Genomic DNA, 22,708 nt, shown 5'->3' on the forward strand with positions numbered 1-22,708 from the left:
AATAAAGACAACGCGGAAATCCTATCTAAATATTTCAACAAACTCCTAAACTATGAAGAACCAACTAAACTCCTAAATGTCAATGCCAACATCCCAATAACAACACCACCAGAAAACATCAACCCTTCCACAATGAAAGATGTGTACCAAGCACTGGGTGAGATGAAGAATTACAAAGCAGCAGGAGATCAGACTTTTAAGAGATCTGGAAACATGCAGGAAGCTCAGCAATAACTGTCCATCAACAGCTTAACATCTGGATCATAGAAGAACTACCAGAACACTGGACGACAGCCCTCAACAATCTACTATACAAAAATAGGGACAAAACAGACCCTATGCCTGGATTCACATAAAATCACTACTAAAAATTCACACCTCAGACTACATACCAAATTAATAAATATGATAAAACTGACCCTCACAAACACTAAGTCGAAAGTAAAATTCAGTGACAAACTCTCAGAACCATTTGAGATCAAAACAGGAATGCGCCAAAGTGATGGGTTCTCACTGATATTATTCAACTGTGTTTTAGAAATGGTAATTGTGAATGGCTAAAAAAAATATCCCCCAAAAGTAAAAATAGGCCGAAAAATCAATATAAAGTGTCTTGGTTTCACCAATGACATACTGAAGTCAATAGAACTCAATAAAACACAGTCAAGAGACTACTAGAAAACCGTAAAAAATCAGCTCCAAAAATACAATCCCCCAATCCTACTAATAAAGAATGAAAATGGTAAACTGGCCCATAATAGTAAAGACGTGGAAAATCCTTCTATGTCTAGTGCTTATCATGAATTCTGGCCAATGTTGATTGACCAAAGAACGTTTTTGAACCTGCTTCACCACACAATATTGTAAGCAGTGGATGAAATCAAACTCTTTTACACATGCTTAAAAAAAAAAAATCTGATAAGGATAATCAGGAGTACATAATAAATTTTAATAACTTTCATTTTAAAAATTCCATTTATTTCATATAAAATTATTTTACAATACAATAAATAATACAGTCTATATAATTATCATGCATATTGCATTATTTTAGAAAATAATTTATTCATACTTATTACTGCTTTTAGAAAGCTCAAGTTTTTATGCCATTCATTATCTAAAGGTATACTTACATATAAAAGCGATATTATACATCAGTGTCAGCGGCAGGTAGCTTATATCAATAAGTAATCACATCTATCCACAATATGAACGTACTGGTAAATCTCAGCATATTTCAACGATATTCTTGTGTATGAATCTTTTCTTATAAATTGGAAATTGTTAAACTTTTAAGTAAAGAGGAAAAAACAGTTAAATATAAGAAAACTTTATTAATATTACATTCAAATTTAAGTCTACTTCTAATTTAAATAATAAGAAAAGCTTTGGGAACAATTTCAAATAAAATCATTGGCCCCTTCCTCCAAAAAATAAAAGAAATGAACACATTGCATCCACTATTATTTAATTTTATTGCTCTGTTTTAACAGTTTATTGATATGGTTTCATCTCTTAAGAATTTTATTCTTAATGCCTAATTAATGTGCTTTCCATTTTAATTTCTTTTGACATATCATTTACATTTTTCATATTAAACTAGTATCATGCACTGTATTTGTTTAGGCAAAATGAAATGTTAATCAAACTAATGCACTAATTCAATATTTTGGTCATCATTTATTATAAATACAAGAAAGAATTTTGAATGCTACTGTGATAAATCCATAACAAACAAAAATTATATAACTGAAGAATCTTAACTTCACTAAGGGAGTAAGGAATTCTTTATTGATTTGTATTTTATTCTGCAAGTTTCCAGACAATTACCTTTGTTAGCTATCTCAATAGGTTTGCTGAGTTGCAAACTTTATGAAATGGAATCCAGAGATAATTTGTATGAACTACATACAGCGAATGCATCTAGTTTTTTACATCCCTGGAGTGAAAGGACAGAAATTACACTTAATCATAATTCAACAACAAAATGGTGATATGGAGACAGTGTCAAGGATCTAATAGCATATAAATAAAATTCGTTAGGCTGGACCCCAAAATGTCAATTTCCCATAGATGGCATCCACTAATCATTGAGCCATTCTGGCACATACAAATATGGAAAGAGTAAGCTGACAAGTCTTTTGAATGAGCAATCATAAAAAAAATTCAATTATATTGTTTTGTCACTGACAATGATGCAAATTCCATGAGTACTGATATGTCAATAATAAATGTAAAATATTCACTGCATTTTATGAAACTTATGTTTTGAGATTCAAATTCCTGCACAATTGCAATAAGCATTACTCCATGTCATGTAATCAGATCTGCTATAAAAATAATCATTGTACAGTTTAGCAGCAGTGAATTAATATTTAAAAATCATCTCAAAAAAAAAGATTAAATTATATCTTAGAATTTAAAGAACTCCGAATCCGATAAGATATGTAACAGGTATATGTAACACTTGCATTCTTTTGAATATGTTTACTGATTTAGGAAACTCGGATGTTATGGACATTTTCGATCGACCTGACCCTTTCCACCCTCCTCATATTCTTGATTACTTATCCACATGTGCTGAAATGTTCCAATTGAAGCAAGTATTGAACCACCAATCCAAGATCCAAAACGTCTTTCTGAGCAACCATTCGCTGAAATAAGCTTCAGTCGCATACTAGATGGAATACGTGTAGACAAATCTCTTGAAAGGCGTTCAGGAAACCCCTAGAAAAAATTTCATCATAGTTTCACAGGAAAAAAAAAATTTTAAATAAATTTCTTAAGAATTAACCCTCTGTTTGATTACAAACTGACAAACTAATATTTTTATTTTTAACCCTTAGATCCAACCCAAATGAATTACTTTAAGATTGCTTTCTGAATATTCTTATGGACCAGTTAAATAAGATCTTTTGGCTAGGTATTTTCTAATGACCCAAGGCTTATATAACAAACATATGCCAAGTATGCAGTTAAAATATCCCTAACTCAGGTCAAATTATATCACTATAATCAAATTATAATAATAGTTGCTAATAATTCACATAAAAATTTATGTAGAGGCAAACCATACAAATAAAAAATAAAAATAATTAACTCTTTGTCACTCAAGTTTTCTTATATCAGGCGTTTCTTAAAGGAATAAAGAATATAGTAATCCCTGACATCCTTCAGTAATATCCTCTTTTGTGTAAATATTTCACTACACGTTCATACACTCAAAATCTTAGCCATTGATTAAAGAAAGAAATGCAAATATAAAGTACCATCCTTAAAAAAAAACCCCTGGTGAAAAACCTATTATTACATTTGTTATTAGCATGATCAAATTTGAGAACACTTAAAAATATTACAAATTAACCACTTACTTTTAAAATTGTAACTCAAAAGTTCTTTTCAAATTTCTTTTTAATTTTTTACAGTTCGTAAGTTGCTTAAATAGGTTTAAACATTTTATAAATACATCAATTTAAATCATTTTACAGGTTCTTTGTTTATGTCGAATAACATATCTTGGGAATAAGTTTCCATAATCACGTGTGATTATATTAGTTCATTATTGTAAACAGAGTTTATGAAATTAATATGAAATAATGACTACAAATTAATACTCAGTTAAAAAAAAAGAATCGCACCTACTTAAAACATATGTACTATTTGCTAAGTTCTTGTAGACTGCCGGTCAAATGTTAATATTGGGTCTATTTTATAACATGTTAATAGCAAATAACAGAATTACACAAGTTATATATATTTCAAAAACACCCAAAACAATTACTTCTTACTAACCAAGTGGTGTTTAAATCTAAAAGCTTTTGTAATACAGTTACTCGCATTACACAGACAAATATAATTTGATACAAACATTTGACTGGCAGCTTAGAAGGAAACATGTAGTAGAATGTCTACCAGTGTATTTTTTTAGTGTATGAGGTCTGTTAAAAAAATACGTGGACTAATGTCATAAAACAAAATGCACTTTATTTAAAAAGTTACTTGTCTGGGTCCCCTTCACAGTGCTCTTTTCTCAACACACACACTTATCCCAACGATGTTTCCATCTCTGGAAACAGTCCTGAAACACTTCTTTTGTGATATTCTTCAGTTCCTTCGTCGCATTTGCCTCAATTTCAGGAATCGTTTCAAATCTTCTTGCTTTCAAAGGTCTTTTGAGTTTGGGGAACAAGAAGAAGTCACAAGGAACTAGGTCAGGTGAGTAGGGTCGTTGGGGAAGAACATTGAACGAGTGTTTGGCCAAAAACTCACAAGTTCTGAGGGTTGAATCGGCTGGAGCGTCATCGTGATGAAAAAACCAGCCACCACTCTTCCACATTTCTGGCCTTTTCCGCCAGGCAGCGTCTCGCAGACGTTTGAGAACTTCAATGTAGTAAGTCTGGTTCACTGTGGAGCCTTGAGGGAGGTACTCGTGGTGGACTACACTCTGAGCATAAAAAAACAACTGTCAAAGTCACCTTCACATTGGAACGAACTTGGTGAGCTTTTATTGGTCTGGGAGATGTTTCACCCACCCACTGGGATGATTGAACCTTTGTTTCGATCACCCAAAATTCATCACCTGTTATGATCCTCGACAAGAACTTTTCATGTTCTTCTGAAAGTTCAAGCAATTCTTGACAGCCTGGAAACTATGGGCTTTTTGGTCGTCTGTCATCAGGTGTGGAACAAATTTCACAGCAATGCAGTGCATCTTCAATTTTTCAGTCAAAATCTCATAACATGATCCAACTGATATCATACACTCATCAGCAAGCTCTCTGATGGTCAGACATCAATTTACCTGAACCAGGGTATTATTTTGTCTACGTGTGAGTTGTCAGTTGATGTGGAAGGACGTCCAGGACACTCATCGTCTTCGACTCACGACCATCTTTAAAACATCCATGCCACTTAAAACATGTCGCACACTTCATAGCAATGTCACCATAAGCTGCCTTCAGCATATCAAAAGTTTCACTCGCAGATTTAACACAAAATTTCACAGCAACTATTTGCTCGTTCTAAAATCCGCCACATGAAAAAACACTCTTCACAAACAACCATGTAGCTAAGCAACCAATAATGATATCTGCAATCAAAAAACTTTGTTGTAATCAGCTAATCTGTACAAACATGACGATGCCAAGCGGAATTGACTGGAACCGAGCAATTAAAACAGTCTACATATTTCTTGAACAGACCTCATAATTGGAAATTGCTTGCTTCATTATTTAATCATCATAATAAACAATGATGGGATTAACATAATCACACCAACAATACAACATTTTTCGTGAAACATGTTACATATAAAGTTGCAAGAGTGATTTAAATTAAGGTATTTATAAAACTTTTGAATCTTTTCAGAGTTAATTATCTATCACCTTCTTCAGTAAAATTACTGGTGGCACTACTGTTTATAGAAACATAACTTCAAATATTCAGGAAACCCTTTTAGTTTTTTGTTTGTCATCAGTCATTTGACTAGTTTGATACAGCTCTCCAAGATTCCATATCTAGTGCTAGTCGTTTCATTTTGGTATACCCGGTAAATTGTACATCCCTAACAATTTGTTTTACATTACAAATGTTGCCTGCCTGCACAATTTTTTCCTTCTATCTGACCCTCTAATATTAAAGCGACTATTCCAGGATGCCTTAATATGTAGCCTACACGTTTGTCTCTTCTTTTAACTATATTTTTCCAAATGCTTCATTCTTTATCTATTTCCTGCAACACCTCTTCATTTGTCACTTTATCCACCCATCTGATTTTTAATATTCTCCTATAGCACCACATTTAAAACGCTCCGAATCTTTTCTTCTCAGGTACTCCATTCATCCAAGTTTCACTTCCATATAAAGCGACACTCCAAACATACACTTTCAAAAATGTTTTCCTGATGTTTAAACTAATTTTTGATGCAAGAAAATTATATTTTTGATTGAAAGCTCGTTTTGCCTGTGCTATTTGGCATTTTATATAGCTCCTGCATTGTACATTTTTAATAATTCTACTTCCAAAATAACAAAATTCTTCTACCTACATAATCTTTTCTCTTCGTATTCAGTGGTCCATCTTCATTATTTCTACTACATTTCATTTTGTTCTTGTTTATTTTCATGCGGTAGTTCTTGCGTAGGACTTCATCCATGTCATTCATTGTTTCCTTCTAAATCCTTTTTATCTCAGATAGAATTACTATATCATCAGCAAATTGTAGCATCTTTATCTTTTCACCTTGTACTGTTACTCAGCATCTAAGTTGTTCTTTAACATCATTAACTGCTAGTTCTATATAAAGATTAAAAGTAACAGGGATAGTGAACATCCTTGTTGGATTCTCCTTCTTATTACGGCTTCTTTCTTAGGTTCTTCAATTATTACAGTTGTTGCTTGGTTCCTGTAAATGTTAGTAATCGTTCTTCTATCTCTGTATTTGAACCCTAATTTTTTTAATATGCTGAACATTTTATTCCAGTCTACGTTATCGAATGCCTTTTCTAGGTCTATAAATGCAGAGTATGTTGGTTTGTTTTTCTTTAATCTTCCTTCTATTACTAATCTGAGGCCTAAAATTAATTCCTTTGTCCCTATACTTCTTCTGAAACCAAATTGGTCTTCTCTTAACACTTCTTCCACTCTCCTCTCAATTCTTCTGTACAGAATTCTAGTTAAGATTTTTGATGCATGGCTAGTTAAGCTAATTGTTCTCTATTCTTCACATCTATCTGCTCCTGCAGATAAATTTTTCTTTGGTATCATGATAACACTCTTTTTGAAGTCTGACGGAACTTCCCCTTTTCCATAAATGTTACACACCAGTTTGTACAATCTATCAATCGCTTCCTCACCTGCAGTGCGCAGTAATTCTACAGGTATTCATCTATTCCACGAGCCTTTCTGCCATTCAATTTTATAATGCTCTCTTAAATTCAGATCTCAGTATTGTTTCTCCTCTTTCATCCTCTTTGATTTCCTCTTCTTCCTCTATAACACCATTTTCTAATTCATTTCCTCCATATAACTCTTCAATATATTCCATCCACCTAACAACTTTGCCTTTCGTATTACATATATCGGTGTACCATCTTTGTGTAACACATTATTAGATTTAATTTATGTTTCCCAAAATTTTCCTAAACTTTCCTGTGTGCTCCGTCTATTTTACCAATGTTCATTTCTATTTTCACTTCTGAACACTTTTCTTTATCCACTCTTCTTTTGTTAGTTTGCACTTCCTGTTTATAGTATTTCTTAATTGTCTATAGTTCATTTTACTTTTTTCATTACTAGCATTCTTATATTTTCTACGTTCATATATCAGCTGCAATATATCATCTGAAATCCAAGATTTTCTACTAGTTCTCTTTGTTCCACCTAAGTTTGCTTCTGCTGATTTAAGAATTTCCTTTTTAACATTCTCCCATTTTTCTTCTACATTTTCTACTTTATTTTTTTTACTCAGACCTCTTGCGATATTCTCCTCAAAAATCTTCTTTACCTCCTCTCCATCAAGCTTCTCTAAATTCCACCGATACATCTGACACCTCTTCTTCAGGTTTTTAAACCCCAATCTACATTTCATTATCACTAAATTATGGTTGCTATCAATATCTGCTCCAGGGTAAGTTTTGCAGTCAACAAGTTGATTTCTAAATCTTTGCTTAACCACAATATAATCTATCTGCTACCTTGCAGTATCGCCTGGCTTTTCCCACGTGCATATTCTTCTATTATGATTTTTAAACTGGGTGCTGCAATTACTAAATTATACCTTGTGCGAAACTCTATAAGTCGGTCAACTCTTTCATTCCTTTTGCCCAGCCTGTATTCACCCACTATATTTCCTTCCTTGCTTTTTCCAATCTCCAACTATTATTAAATTTTCATCTCCTTTTGTGTGTTTAATTGCTTCGTCAATTTCTTTGTATACACACTCTACCTCATCATCATCATGGGCGCTTGTAGGCATATAGATGTTAACAATCATTGTTGGTGTAGGGTTTGATTTTAACCTGATTACAATGATTCTATTGATATAAATTTTGAAATACTCTACTCTCTTTCCTATCTTCTTGTTAATTACGAAACCTACTTCTGCGTACCTTTATTTGAAGCTGAGGTAATTATTCTAAAATCGTCTGACCAAAAGTCGTTTTCTTCTTCCCACCGAACCTCGCTAATTCCTACTACATCTACATTTATCCTATCCATTTCCCTCTTTAAATTTTCTAACCTACCAACCTTTTTTAGACATCTAACATTTCACACTCTGACTCGTAGAATGTTACTTTTTAATTTTCTGGTGACCCCTTCCTTAGTAGTCCCCACCCGGAGATCCGAACGGGGGACTAGTTTACCTATGGAATATTTTACCAAGGAAGGTGCCTCTATCATTGCTATATGGAAATGCAGAGTGCTACATTTTCTTGGGAAAAAAAAGCAGCTGTAGTTTTCCATTGCTATCAGCTGCGCAGTACTCAGTGGACTGAGCGATGTTGATATGGCTGTTTAAGTCGTCCTGATCTACGTCCTTAACTACTGAAAGAGCTGCTGCCCTCTTTCAGGGATCATTCCTTAGCATGGCTCTCAACAGATAACTCTTCGATATGGTTGCACTTTTGGTCCAGCTACTCTGAATCAGTGAGCACTCAAGCTCCCTCTCCAATGGCAAGGTCTCATGAATCATAAAGGGAGACCCTTTTAGTATACACATTATTTAAAATTACACATTGGATCTTTTTTTTTTTTGTTTCTTCAAGTAATATTTTGCTTTTGTCAAATTACTAGCGTGTTTCTAATTTAAATTACATATAAATTACAATCTCATATGTATTGAAGTTTTAGTTTTTATGTGCAACATAGAAAAATTTCAAGTATTGGTTAGTATCTGTATGTGATTTTCTAATTCTGAGGTAATTTTTAAGTTGATGCTGCTGCTGAGTGTAGAGCTTGTATGTATTCTTTGTATCTAAAGTAAATGTGTGTCCTGTCTGTCAGATGTAATATTTAGTGCAATCAACTTATGTTTAATATATACTTATACATACTCCTGAGTTGCTGTACTTAACAGTATGTTTTGTTAGTTTGTGGTTATGGTAAGTACATTTATATGAAATGCACAGGAACACACTACTGCAATACTGCATAATGAGTTTCCAAACACTTTAAGATACGAACTATTAAGGGGCACCAGTTAACTTCATGGTAGAAGGTGCTTCATAATTAGCTCTAAAAAGATCTAAAGTGGGATTTATCCACAAAATTTTGAAACAGAAACATTAAAAACCTTAATTATAATTATAAAAATTCACAGACCTTTCAAGATCACAGCCGAGATAATTGTCCATCTTTATATATTGATGAGTCCTTTATTAATGGTCTGAGTGGATTGTTTTTTGACAAAGAAGTTGCATAGAAAAAAGTGGTGGTGCGATAACAAAAAAAAGTACGAAAAGTAATTTAGAACAAGGTACAACAGGGATTGACCCATTTCTAACGTAATCTAATCTTACACAGGTAACTGACACAATGTACTTTAATTTTTGAGTGGTGGAGTGCTGAATATCTATCTGTTAATATACACTTCAACATGACTTTTAAATAGTGTTTTGCAATTCAGAAAGTAGCGAAATTTCATGACAAATAGATCAACATCAAAGTTATTTAAAAATGACTTGTGGGAGAAATCTATTACATAGATACATTCACAACTGAAATAACAAGAAGAATTCAAACCTCTTGATGCATCTTTTACTTCAAAAGTAAGAAAATTATTGAACAATGGCTTACATTAAATCTCCACTTTAAAAATAATAATCTTTCATCCAACTTAAATGTTGACAATAACCCTTATCTTGGTTTCATCTAACATGTAAGCAGGTGAAACTGATGAAACCTTTAAATTATGAAATATCAGTGAACTGAAAATACTTTCATTTGTTCAAATTCATTAACATATATGTTAATACATTAAAACTCAAACTTACTTGAAGAAATGAATTTCCTCCAGTCACAACAACACTGTTATATAATGCAGGCCTCACATCTACATCACACATGCCAACACTTGTAGTAACAATATGACCTGCACCTAACATGGTGTTACCAACGAGTCCACCACGCATTTGTACTAAACTTGGATCAAATAAAGCTTCTGGTATTCGAAAACGCTCACTTCCAAAATCCTAAAAACCAATGTTTTATATAAAAACAGATCTTTAAATAGTATATACTAACTCTTTTATTTAAATTAAAACCATTTCTCAACATAACTTCTTTGAAGAAAGAAACCCTATCTTCTCATTGTAAACATTCTATAATTAGACTACTTACATGTTCACATATAAAAGACAAGTAAATAAAAGTGTTCATGTTACAGCACTCTGACCCACATTAGCACACTATTATAAATAAGTTTTTAGGTAACAAAATATTTGTAAAGCTATAAGTGCTCTTAACTAAAATTCGTAAGTAATCTTAATCATGTAATGTAAAATTTCTGTAATTTATCAAGCAGCCAAAGGTGAATCTGTCTAAAGTATATTAAATTACTTATTTTTAAGCAAACATTTTTTGAACGTTTTTTTTTTTTTTACTATTCATTTTATCACACATACAACACAATTATATAAATAACTTCAGAAATAAGGAAAATATAGATGGTTACTCGGTCAATATTTTTTTTCTTTCATCTTTAGTTGTAAACATTGATAATTTATTTCATATTCAAAATAGATTTATATGATTATTTCAGATTAATTTTTAATCTAAATTTTAAAGTAAATGAATATATTATTTTATTATATATATATATATATGACAAAGTAGGGCTGTTCAATAAGATACCAAGAACACTACAGGATATTAAGATATGCACATTAGGAAAAATCATTAAGTTATTCATGAATCTTAAACCAGATGATTGGGGTATACTAAAAACAAAAGCAATAATATAATTAAAATGGCATTAGCACAGCCTATGCCTCTGTTCATTCAACGCTACTTATATATATATATATATATATATAATAAAAAATTGTTTTAATATAAAATATATTTGCACAATTTATGAAAATCAATAAATTTATTAGTTTTGTCTCTTAAAGGAGTGCTTAATTTAATAAGAGACTGAGATCCTGAAAAAAATCATTAATTTTATAAATATCCAGATTCATGTAAATGGTGAAAAGCTCAAGATTTGCTTAAATGCCTGTAGAAGTCAAGGGATATGCCTCTTCCTAGGCAGCTAACTGAAGGTGGTCAAGTTGTATTAATGTTAATTTTATCTTAGATGGATACTTGAAATTGAAATGTAAACAAAAGTGGAAGTTTAAAGCAAATGGGCAAATTGAATGTCATTTTTAAACAAAGAAAATAGTGTAAAGGTGAGGAAAAATGTACAGTAAGTATCGTTTATAGTGACATCGGATATAATAACATATAAGCTATAGCGACCAAAAACTTGTCTCTTGGTTGGTTTGGTATACTGTTAATACATAAATACAGTATGCATATTGTTTATAATTACATCGGTTGTAGTGACATATCAGTTACTATGACTTATTCTTTCCACTGCAATGCAACATTTAAAGCTTATAATGACAGACGGAAGTGACTCGTCAGTAACGTAGTATACGCACATTGTAGCTACAGAAATATTTTGATGGTTAAAATGAGTTACATTTTTCTTTTTACCTGCATATGTACTATACTACAGTTCTTGTTTGTCCTATCTTCTTCCTGTCCCAGATTATTGTAAACTGAAGCAGTCACATTCAGATGTTATTAATCTTTTGCTGTGAACACATCATATCATGTGAGTATAGTATTTTATTTTACGAATCCTGTGTAATTCATTTAATAAATTAATTATGACTTCACAAAAAACATTCACGATAGAGGAAAAGGCATACATTATTTGGCGGTTAGAGAATGGTGAAACTAATAAGGACGTTGCCCAAGAATTAGACTACGACATCGGTGCTACGGAAGAACCGTGAAAAAATCTGAAACAAATTCTATGAAATCAAAAACATTATGGCCGTCAACATAATGATGTAGACCAAATGCTGTTAAAATAGTTTAAATACCAGAGGGTTAGAGATACTCCTATATTGTAAACTAAGGCGAACAATTTTTCTGAAAAATTCGGTAAGCCACGTGAAATAACTTCAGCTTGGATACAACGGTTCCATCAGTGTCATGATGTTGTGTCGGGGAGAATAAACGGTGAGGCCGCAGCAGTTCCAACTAGTGTCAGAAAAATAGCTAGAAGCCTTTTGGACAAAATTAAAAGAGGGCTATTCGGACAAAAAAATCTATAATGGTGATGAATCTGGTCTTTTTTTTAAACTGACACTAAAAGAACCCTTTGGTTTAAAGGTGAAACGTATTTGGGGGAAAAATTATCAAAAGACTTTTTTTCTTCTTTCCTGTTTAGCCTCCAGTAACTACCGTTTAGATAATTCTTCAGAGGATGATGTGTATGAGTGTAAATGAAGTGTAGTCTTGTATATTCTCAGTTCAACCATTCCTGAGATGTGTGGTTAATTGAAACCCAACCACACAGAACACCGGTATCCATGATCTAGTATTCAAACCCATGTAAAAACAACTGGCTTTACTAGGACTTGAACGCTGTAACTCTCGACTTCCAAATCAGCTGATTTGGGAAGACGCGTTAACCACTAGACCATCCCGGTGGGTTAATCAAAAGAAAGACTAACAGCACTAATTGCTACACATATGACTGGCACTGAAAAATAAACTTCTGGTTACAAGGAAAAGTGCTAACTCCAATGTTTTAAAAATTTTAAATCACTTCCTGTTATATACAAAAGTAACAAGAAAGCTTGGATGACAAGTGATATCTTTACATCTTGTTTACAAAAATGGGACTGTGAATTAAAGATTGAAAATGACTAAATACTATTGCTGATTGACAACTGTCCAGCTCATCCACATGAAAATTCTTCATATTTAAAGTCAGTGTTCTTACAACCAAAAACAACAGTAGTTTTAAAGCCCTTAAACCAAGCCGGTAAATGTCCGTTACAAAAAAACACCTAATTTTACAAATGATACAGGATCTAGATCAAAATCAAGGAAAATCAAATAACTATTCTGGATGCTATAATTATGTTAGAAAGATCATGGAATGAGATTTTTTCATACAAGTATGAAAGTATTTACTTTCATACAAGTATGAAAGTAAAGGAATAACAAGTGAGCAAATGAAATAAGAATTAGGACTGTTCTAGTTATATATATATATATATTCATAATTTGTAAGCAGAATATCAACAATCTAATACTTTAATTTTTTTAATATTTTGATTAATTACATTAGTACACATAAAGCTAACTTTAGATATACACCATTAAAAAAAGTAGTTCTAAAATATTGTTAATCAATACTAATCAAAATATAAAAAATAAAAGTATTAAATTGTAGGTATTCCGCTTACAAAATTTTAATATCTTTATAAAGTATTTGGAAAGTATTAATGTTTGTGTCTTCACAGTAGTTCCAGGGATCATCACTTCGCTGATTAGAATATTAGATCATCACTTCATTGATTAGAATATTAGATCATCACTTCACTGATTAGATGTAGATTCATGCATGCTGAAATCTACATCTAATGTTTAGCAAATCTAGATACAATTAAAAGAATAATAAATTGCATTCATGTCTGTTTTGTGCTATTAAAATGCTGAAATGGATTTAAGGGAGCAATGAATTATTTTAGTTTTTTAAATGTAATAAATATGAAATCAAGAGATAAAATTCATTGCTAGATATCTAACGTATACAGATGAAATTACCAGAATAATGGAATGGTGCAAAAAGGAGTTAAGGCAGTCCATTGAAGAATGTGAACATGCTTTATATAATGGACAGTTGTCTGATTTGATGTCACTCAAAATATCATAAGAACAGACTTTTCTTGGACGTTTTTACTTAAGTTTCAAGGATTGTTTTCTATAAAATTGTGTTAGCTCTTTTTAATTAATTAATGATAGGTTATGTTCAAGCAACTGAACATGCTTTCTGGAGAGCATAAAAACAGGTAAGCTGGAGACATTTTCTTGATATACATACAGAGAAAAAGTGATGAGTTCTTAAGCCATTCTGTCACTAATTTCTTGACACAAATTCAAGTGGATAATATCAACCTATAAGATATGTGGATAATTTTTTTTTTTGTGATAGACAGGGAGTTTTTTTGTTGAATTCCTTCTGCTGCCTCCAACTAGAAAAAATCTGTTATACAATTGAGAACAAAAGACAATGTATTAAATAGTTGGCATTGTGTTGCTTCACACTAATGATCAATGAATGCTGCTGCTTGAAAAAAAACTTATCATTTTAATGGGAAAAATTCATCATCCCCAGATGAACAATATTGCGTTTGATTAGTACATTTCGTGAGACTGGGAGTGTACATGATCCAAAAAGCAAAGGTCGACCATCACTGTTGTAAAAGTTCTGGAGGTGTGAAAGAACATTTGACTTGCTCGTCCAGAAAATCGGTCTGAACATTATCTTCACAGGCTGGGCTTTCACTATCTACAGCTTTCAAGGCCACTAAAAAAATTACAATTGCCTGCTAATAGTATTGATGTCTTTCTAGAACTGAAAGAAGTAGACCATGGAAAACGTTTACAGTATTGTCAGTTTCGTTATCTTGTTGACGATACTGAAATTTTGGATTGTGTTTATTTCAGCGACGAGGTATGGCTTTATTCGGATGGCTACATTGACAGCCAAAACTGTTGAATATGGAGAGCTGAAAATCCTCCTGGAGGTGTGCAATCCTCCTGGTGTCGTGTAATAGAGCTTTTACTTTAAAACAAATTTTTAAATAGTACAGTTTATCACAACTTAATCAAACAGTTTATTGCCATATTTGACTTACACAAATGAAAATGTTGGTTCCAGCAAGAAAATACGTGTCATACTGCTAATGAAATGCTGGATATGTTACAGAAATTTTTTGGCAGTCGTTTAATATCAAAAGAGTTGTGGCCTTGAAGATCACCAGATCTTACACCAGCAAACCTTTTCCTTTGGGGGTATTTAAAAAGTGTAGTTTTTAAAAACAATCCTCGTACACTTGATGAACTGAAGGCTAACATTTATGTGAGATTTCAAACATGACAAAAAGTGGCTGCAAATGTTATGAAACATGTACGAATCTGCATCAGGATCAGAGGAAATCATTTTGAATATCTATTGTAAAGTTATTAAAGGTAATTTGAATATTGCTGTATAAGTATTTTATTAACATTAATATTTTTGTAATAAATTAATTTTGTCAAACAAAAGGGTTGCGTCCTTTTTAAAACACCTGTTATTTTAAAAACCCTACATCATATTGAGGCATACCATGTAAACTGACCTCAGGGTCCAGTGCATATTAAAAGGTTTTATAACTTTAATGACAAAATGTTTTATTCAGAAACCTATCCTTAGTGAAAAATAACACTCAATGAAATATTACCTGATGGTAGCCATTAGGAAATTCATAATGAATAGTAGGTATTGAAGAAACAGTCTTTTCATCATATGGCGTTTCACAAACATGAAGTACACTGTTTTGAAAATCTTGTACGACTCTTTTCACCATATAATTGTGCCATGAATTTGTGACTTGAGGAATATTCTTTTTCTTAACCCACTGAGCTTTTTCTTTCTCTTTACAAGGTTCCTTACTAGCTATCTGATATGGAGGAATAATTTCTACATCATTATCCTGCAAAAATAAAAAAAAATATATTATACCATACATCACTGCTGCAAATTTATCAGTTTTTTTTTTTTTTACTGCATTAAAATCTTAATAACACATTTTTTCATTATTACAAAAAAAAATCCCAATAGGACACGGCAAAGTGTGTTTTTGACACGTAAAATGTCAAAAACACTCGCCTTCAGTATCACTTTTACAGTATGTTCTCAGGAGATTTAAAATAAACCCTCTTCTCAAGTATTACCAAAATACAGTGAAAATTTTCATTTATAGCACCCTTTGGAAAATTCTCATCATAAGAACCAGGCTAGCAAGTCATATATGATGGCATCTACGATTATTAATGGAAAGAAGCGTACAGGTACGTGGGCAAAAACAGAACAAAATGAAGATCATAATTCATAATGCAAATAATTAAAGAAGTATGAATAAATAAATTGAAAAAACTGGTCTAAAATAGAGAGTAATGGAAAAAACTGTCAAGTGGCTTAATGACAAAAAATACTTCTAAGTTATTAAACTCCTGTTTTATACTTTTACAATAATTTAGCAATTCTATGTAACCGAGTTCAAGGATTTGCAATGAAAACAGTTCTATAACAACATTCACTTTGTTTCTAACAAACGATAATGTCTATTTACATTGAACAGGTGAGATTTAAAACAGAAATGAAAAACATATCACTGTTTTCACCACTTTTCACTTGCAGTCAGGGGAAAAAATGTTTAAATTACCAGAGACAATTAAGAAATTAATAAATACTTGTCAAACAGACTATTTTTAAAATGTCTCTAATGTATTAAACAATCATAAGGTATATACAATTAGGGACTCACCTCCAATTTTGATGAAATTTGGAATATACCTTATATAGGATCCAAGTTATTCGTAACAATTGAAATTATTTGTTGGAAATGACTTTCAACTAAATTACTTCCCTTCTAAGTTACACAGTACCTTCACCAAAAATTTTATATTACAAGTGTAATATACATTACTTTCAGACTAATAATTTTGTTTCCATGAAATTAAGTTAAGAATGAGATTAGATTAAGTTAAGGCAAAATTAAATTAGGTTAAGCTTAAGGTGTGGGTTTTGGTAAATGTGCAACATACATTATTTACGAAGTAAGTAACTTGGTTTAGGTGAAATTTAATGGAGTTTAGTTACATTTAGGTCAATGTCATGTAATTAAACATTCCAGGTACTACACTTCGTACAATATCAAAATAATGTAATACTCACTACCATCATCTAATAAACCTTAAATTGGCAGATTGTTAGGCTGAGTCCATAATTTTCTACAATAACCAATTATTTAGTCTGAAAACAATGTATAAATTATGAAATTATGAAATTTTTGGTGACTGTAATTTGTAACTTATGAAGAACTTAACTTGGTGAAAGGAGTTTCCAACAAATGAGTTTAATTATAATAAATACCACAGATCCTAACTAAGATGTATGCTTTTTAACCTTGAAAATGTAAGAAACATTATATAACATTTTCAGCCACAATCATTTAATCCTTACTTCACACCACTGAACCAACAATGTAAGTGCTACATAACAATTAGCTTGTAATAGAACATAATTTAATTTAGTTTTACACAGGTTGCTACAAGTTATTACATAAATATGACCAGGGTCAAGTGATGTAAATATGATTTCAAAATAATAAATAAAAGGAATACAGAAAGATATTGAAACAGATTTCAAATCTCATTTAATTACTGCAAAGAAATACAATTTTAAAACAAGCATAAAAAAGTATTATTGTTAACTTTGTTATGAATAACTCAAAACGTATAAAACTTTATGAAACAAGCAGCAAGAGATTTGTAAACAACAAATTATACTCTACATTAATGCAAAACATATTAGCATATACTATGTTTTAATATGCTAATATAAAATTTCTCATAACCTAGTAATATATTTCATAATAAATTAGGCTAAATCTAATTATGTATTATTGCTGCTGCTGATTTTCATAATTTTTATTTTTACATTGTGTTGGATAAGTAATTTATGTTATTAAAAGTTATAAAGTTTTCCGTTATCACAATGTTCAAAGTTCCTGTAATGTTAAAAGATTATTGTATGCAGAGCACAATACTACACTGCGGGAATCAAATCCAACTTAACCTTAAGAAAATTAAAGTTGTTTACTCCATAAATAAATGATACTGCACATTTACCAAAACCCACAAATTAACCTACTTAACTTAATTTCACTGAAACCAAATTATTTATTTCACAAATATTTTTAGTTCATATTTACATCACATATACAATAGAAAATAACAATTTGGGTGTGGATGCTATGTAATTTATTTTTATTTATGCAATTCAAGCAAATGGCATTTCCAACAAATAGTTCAACTTACAGGTAATTTAAATCTTAAATAATGTTTATTCCACATTTCATAAAAAATCAGAGGCAAGGTAGTAATTATATTCAATTATGCCTTGTTTCATTAACAAACTATATAGGCTACAATTAATGCGTAACAGACCAACTTAAAAGTTATCATACAGTCATCTTCAAATTAATCAAACATAATTACTGTTTACAGAAGAAAAATAACAAACTACTTTTAAATAAATGTTTTAATCACATGTTAAACAAGTACAGAACTAGTGTAATATCTTATTTACAAAGCAAATGATATATTGAAAGTGTGAGCTATTTATTCTTTGAATGTCATTCCAATTTAAAAAAAAATCCTGATGTGATTCAGCTGGACTACATTATGTAGTCCAAAGCAGTAACTGAATCATTCTGTTGGTTAAGTTCATACACTGCATAGAAACAAATTGAACTCAGCCTCAAGCAGAAGTATTATGTTCAAGTTTAGATGCAATATACTACAGTTTTTGATAATAAAAAAGGTTCTGAATTTGTTAAAATCATTCTAAAAAGACAGCTCAAAATTGGTCTGCAATACATATGTAACTGGTTGTACCACAGATAGTACCTGAAGATACTGCTTGCACTGCATACTAATGTAATCACCACCAAGAGGTGATTTAACTATTGCCTGTGACAAAACAAAGCCATCTTGAACGGGAACGGCGGACGTGTGAGTTGCACCACTGTCAACAACCAAGCAAGTCGCGCGCCCATTTGCAAATGCTGCTAGGACAGCATTTTTAACAAGGAAAAACGCAGGCACGTTGTATTTTTCAAACATTAATTCTGTTAACTTTTCTCGTTTATTACGGGCGTTCCATGGCGATTCTGACATTAAAACTGGGTGGAACTGAGACTCTGACTGTATACACTTTGAATACACATAATCAAGAACAGTTTCGAATAGATCCCAATCCTCTATCATTCCGTTCTTCATGTAAGACACGACTTCCATTCCTTTTCTGGCAACATAAAGACTTGTCGTATCAACATAATGCTTAACTCCCGAACTCGTAACATTATTATCAGTGTCTGATTTCTTGTCAACATCTAGGCTTTCACTTAAGGCCGTAGTCTGAGTTCCATCTTCGCAAACACCGATCACTGCAGGAATTTCACATTTAGGCGTATCCTCTTGGGCATATCCCACTCTCAACGACTGATGACCAACATCAAATACGAGAGCCCCTATCTCATCTCCACCAAACAGCATGCCCCCACTCATTTTATAGTATTATCTAATTTAGAAAGTTTTAAAAGTGAATTCTGATACATAAACAACGAAATCACATAATAAAAAACGAAATAACATTTTTGGCGGCAACCTTACGACCAAAATGTAGTGGTTACGTTCATGCAATAAACTGAATATTAATTTTCTAATACGACTAATATAAAGTTTAATTTGAACAAAAATCAATGTCAGCTTCTTAGAGACTAAGCACTACCTTCACATATCATAATTATCTACAAATTTATCTTGGAGTAGAAAAATAACCAAATCAAAACAACTTCTTCCTACTATACACTAATAGACAACAGAGTCGCATTGCTTCATTGCCAACATCTGAATAATTTAATTAATTTTTCAAAATTTAGAATATCCTCATCTTGAAGATACTTAATTGTTATAATAAACAAGGTCTTTAACTTCACACAGTTACTGAATTATATTTCGAACACATGATTTTTTTATTCGACTCGGCTCTAGCAATGTTAGTAGGTAATCTAACATTGCTAGAATTAATTCATTTAATTTATTATGTATTTTTTTAATATATATATATTTAAATGAAATGTAATGATTTAGGAAATTATTTAAAAATAGTAATCAATATTTTTAACTGTAAATATATACATAAAATTATTCTTTTTAAACATGCAACTCTTATTAAATATTCTTTCAAGGTTGGCATAGTATATATAAAAAGTAACGTAAGCAATACGCGTCTCAGTCTTCAAACAGCGCGAAATATTTAAATCCTTGAAGACATATTCCATAAAAAAATCTTGTGCTTAGTTTATGTTTTATTATTACATATATGTTACACGTATTTTTAAATATTTAAATTTCTGTCTTCTTATTCCTTTATTTCAGACTTTTAGAATGGAAGTATAAATCATTTTTCATTAAAGAAGGAGGTGGATCATAATACTGTAATTTATTATGAAAGACACTTTTTAAAATATTTTCTAAAAATTTATCATTTTAACACCACTTAAAAGTAAATCTTTATAAGTGAGCACCATTTTATCACTAATGAATGAACAAATCGTTTTATAAAGAAATTTACTTAACATTAGCCTCAACATTTTGTATAATTTTCTGTACAATGTCTCTTTTCTGGCTATTGTAGGTTAAATAACCAATAACAGACTTTTGAAGTCTCCAGATAAATAGTGAACATAGCTTTTTTGATTCAGGAATCAATGGTAGAATGGTGGGGATAGTATTCTGTAGTTTGGTTCTGATTAATATTATATCCTGGCTTGGCAATTCATGGATGCAATAAGGTACAGGAGAACATGTTAAATGAATAAGGCCAAAGGTACCTGTTGGTCACTTAATCTACACTCATTTAAACAGATAACAGTAGGGATGTTACCAAAACAAACACCTTCAGAATTACTAATTTGTTTCTTAAAGACTGAATATTAAAACAATGAATATTACAAATTTAAATCTTCATTACAATTATATTCTGGGGTGACATATATTTTAGAAGGTATTTGTTAGATGCATCACCATCATTAAATGCTATAAGCAAGTTTTTCCCTCATATACATTTGTTGTAATATGCTTTTTACCTATCACTAATCACCTCTCTAGAATGGGGTAACCTCCTCTTGAATTAACATTTGAAAAGATTCAGGCAAATTAATACGGCTGGTTTCATTGAGTTTTGTATTCTAGTTAGGATGCCATTATTCAGCAGTTCCCTCAGAGAAATTTCAATAATAATAGTACATTTATCTGTTGAAATTTTGGGTAATTTTTAACTTTACTTAATTATATAAAATTATTATTCACAATATCATTTAGACTTTTATACGTTAATTCTTTATTACCAGCTGCTCACTCACAAAGTTAATACATAATTATTTTACACATTTTCTAGAAAACTATTACTTTCCTATGAATAATATGTTAATATGGTTAACAAGTGGTAGGTGCCATTTTACGTCTTTTGGTGTGGAATTTTATGAATAATTAAATCTGTTGTTAATATAAGCAAAGAAATCTTATGTAGTGATATTTTTTTGTAATTGATGTGAGACAGAACATAATTAGCACCACCAAAAAACAATTAAGATTTTTGGCTACAGAAAGCCCATCAACTGCAACAGTATTAAGTGAAGCTTCTGGTATGAGTCTAGATTCCATGACATAAGAGTCTGCTAATTTCACTTAGTATTTCTCCTAACCACCTTCTATGACTTTGATCTCCAGTGACTGTTCTTCCCTTACTATTGTCATTATTATTAGACAGCCAAGATGTTGCATTTTTATTAGTGGATCCAAAATTGTGAACATTTAACAAATTTTTATTATAAATAATTTCTTTGCTATCCTGTCTGTTTTTTGCCTTGTATCATTATTAAGTGCCTACATCTTGTAAGTAATGATTCAGATACAGTCAGATCATTCTGTCTCCTACAAGCTCTAATTAAGAGAGTATCACAAAGTTCTCCTGGTACTTTCATAACCTATTCTACTCGTTCAAATTCATGAAAATATTCTGGAAAAAATTCATGTAAACATATATCCTAAACTGATTTGTTTGTGAGTTACGGCTAATGAAAGATTTCGCTCAGATTTCAGCTACCTTGGTGAAATAAGGTTGTACTGAAATTTTTAGGATGTTAATTAAGAGGCACAATTAGTTGGTTCTTATGCTTATTCTAAAAAATCGAATAAACATAACTGTACAACAACTTTGTTAAATGGGTAATAAACACATAATAACTTTGTGTGTGTGTAATAGTAATGCTTCAGCTACTGTAGTAGAATATGAAATACTACATATCAAATAAATACTACATACTAAATATCAAATTGCAGGATTCCAGATCCCAAAACAATTAGCGTGACTTTTTGCAATCTTTGGGAAACAGGTTCACCATCTAACATTCGTACCAGCTACGAATGATCTGTCCAACACAATGCTGTTATTGATGAAATTATTATCAAAGCAGTTCAGCACAGCCCAGGCATCAGTACACAACGTCTTTCTAAGTGGAATGGAGTTTCACATACGATGATTGAGAGGACACTTAAATAAAACATGTTCTATTCTTATCATAAACAGCCAGTTCAACATCTACACCCAGGAGATGGTCCGCTTCGCTTGGAGTTTAGCAACTGATAGAATACAACTTGATAACTCTACAAGTATGTTTTGTTTACGACGAGGCAAATTTCAATCGAGATAGTGCCACAACTTACATAATGAGCATTCATGAGCAGAAGTAAAGCCTCACAAAACGGTGGAAGCAATTTTCAACACCAATTTAAAGTCAATGTATG

At 31.4% G+C, this 22,708-nt stretch overlaps 1 protein-coding gene across 1 annotated transcript; it reads right to left on the reverse strand.

Moving 5' to 3' along the window:
• Positions 1-956: 956 nt before the first annotated feature.
• On the reverse strand, positions 957-19,737 carry LOC142323533 (actin-like protein 6B). Its single transcript, XM_075363302.1, has 4 exons — positions 18,746-19,737; positions 15,514-15,765; positions 9,994-10,191; positions 957-2,727 (listed from the first exon to the last, which is right to left on the reverse strand). Exons 1-4 carry the CDS (start codon positions 19,403-19,405, stop codon positions 2,512-2,514), a joined length of 1,326 nt encoding a protein of 441 aa, XP_075219417.1. The 5' UTR covers positions 19,406-19,737; the 3' UTR covers positions 957-2,511.
• Positions 19,738-22,708: the final 2,971 nt, after the last annotated feature.

Source organism: Lycorma delicatula, chromosome 4, assembly GCF_047948215.1.
Source record: "Lycorma delicatula isolate Av1 chromosome 4, ASM4794821v1, whole genome shotgun sequence".
NCBI classification, from domain to species: domain Eukaryota; kingdom Metazoa; phylum Arthropoda; class Insecta; order Hemiptera; family Fulgoridae; genus Lycorma; species Lycorma delicatula.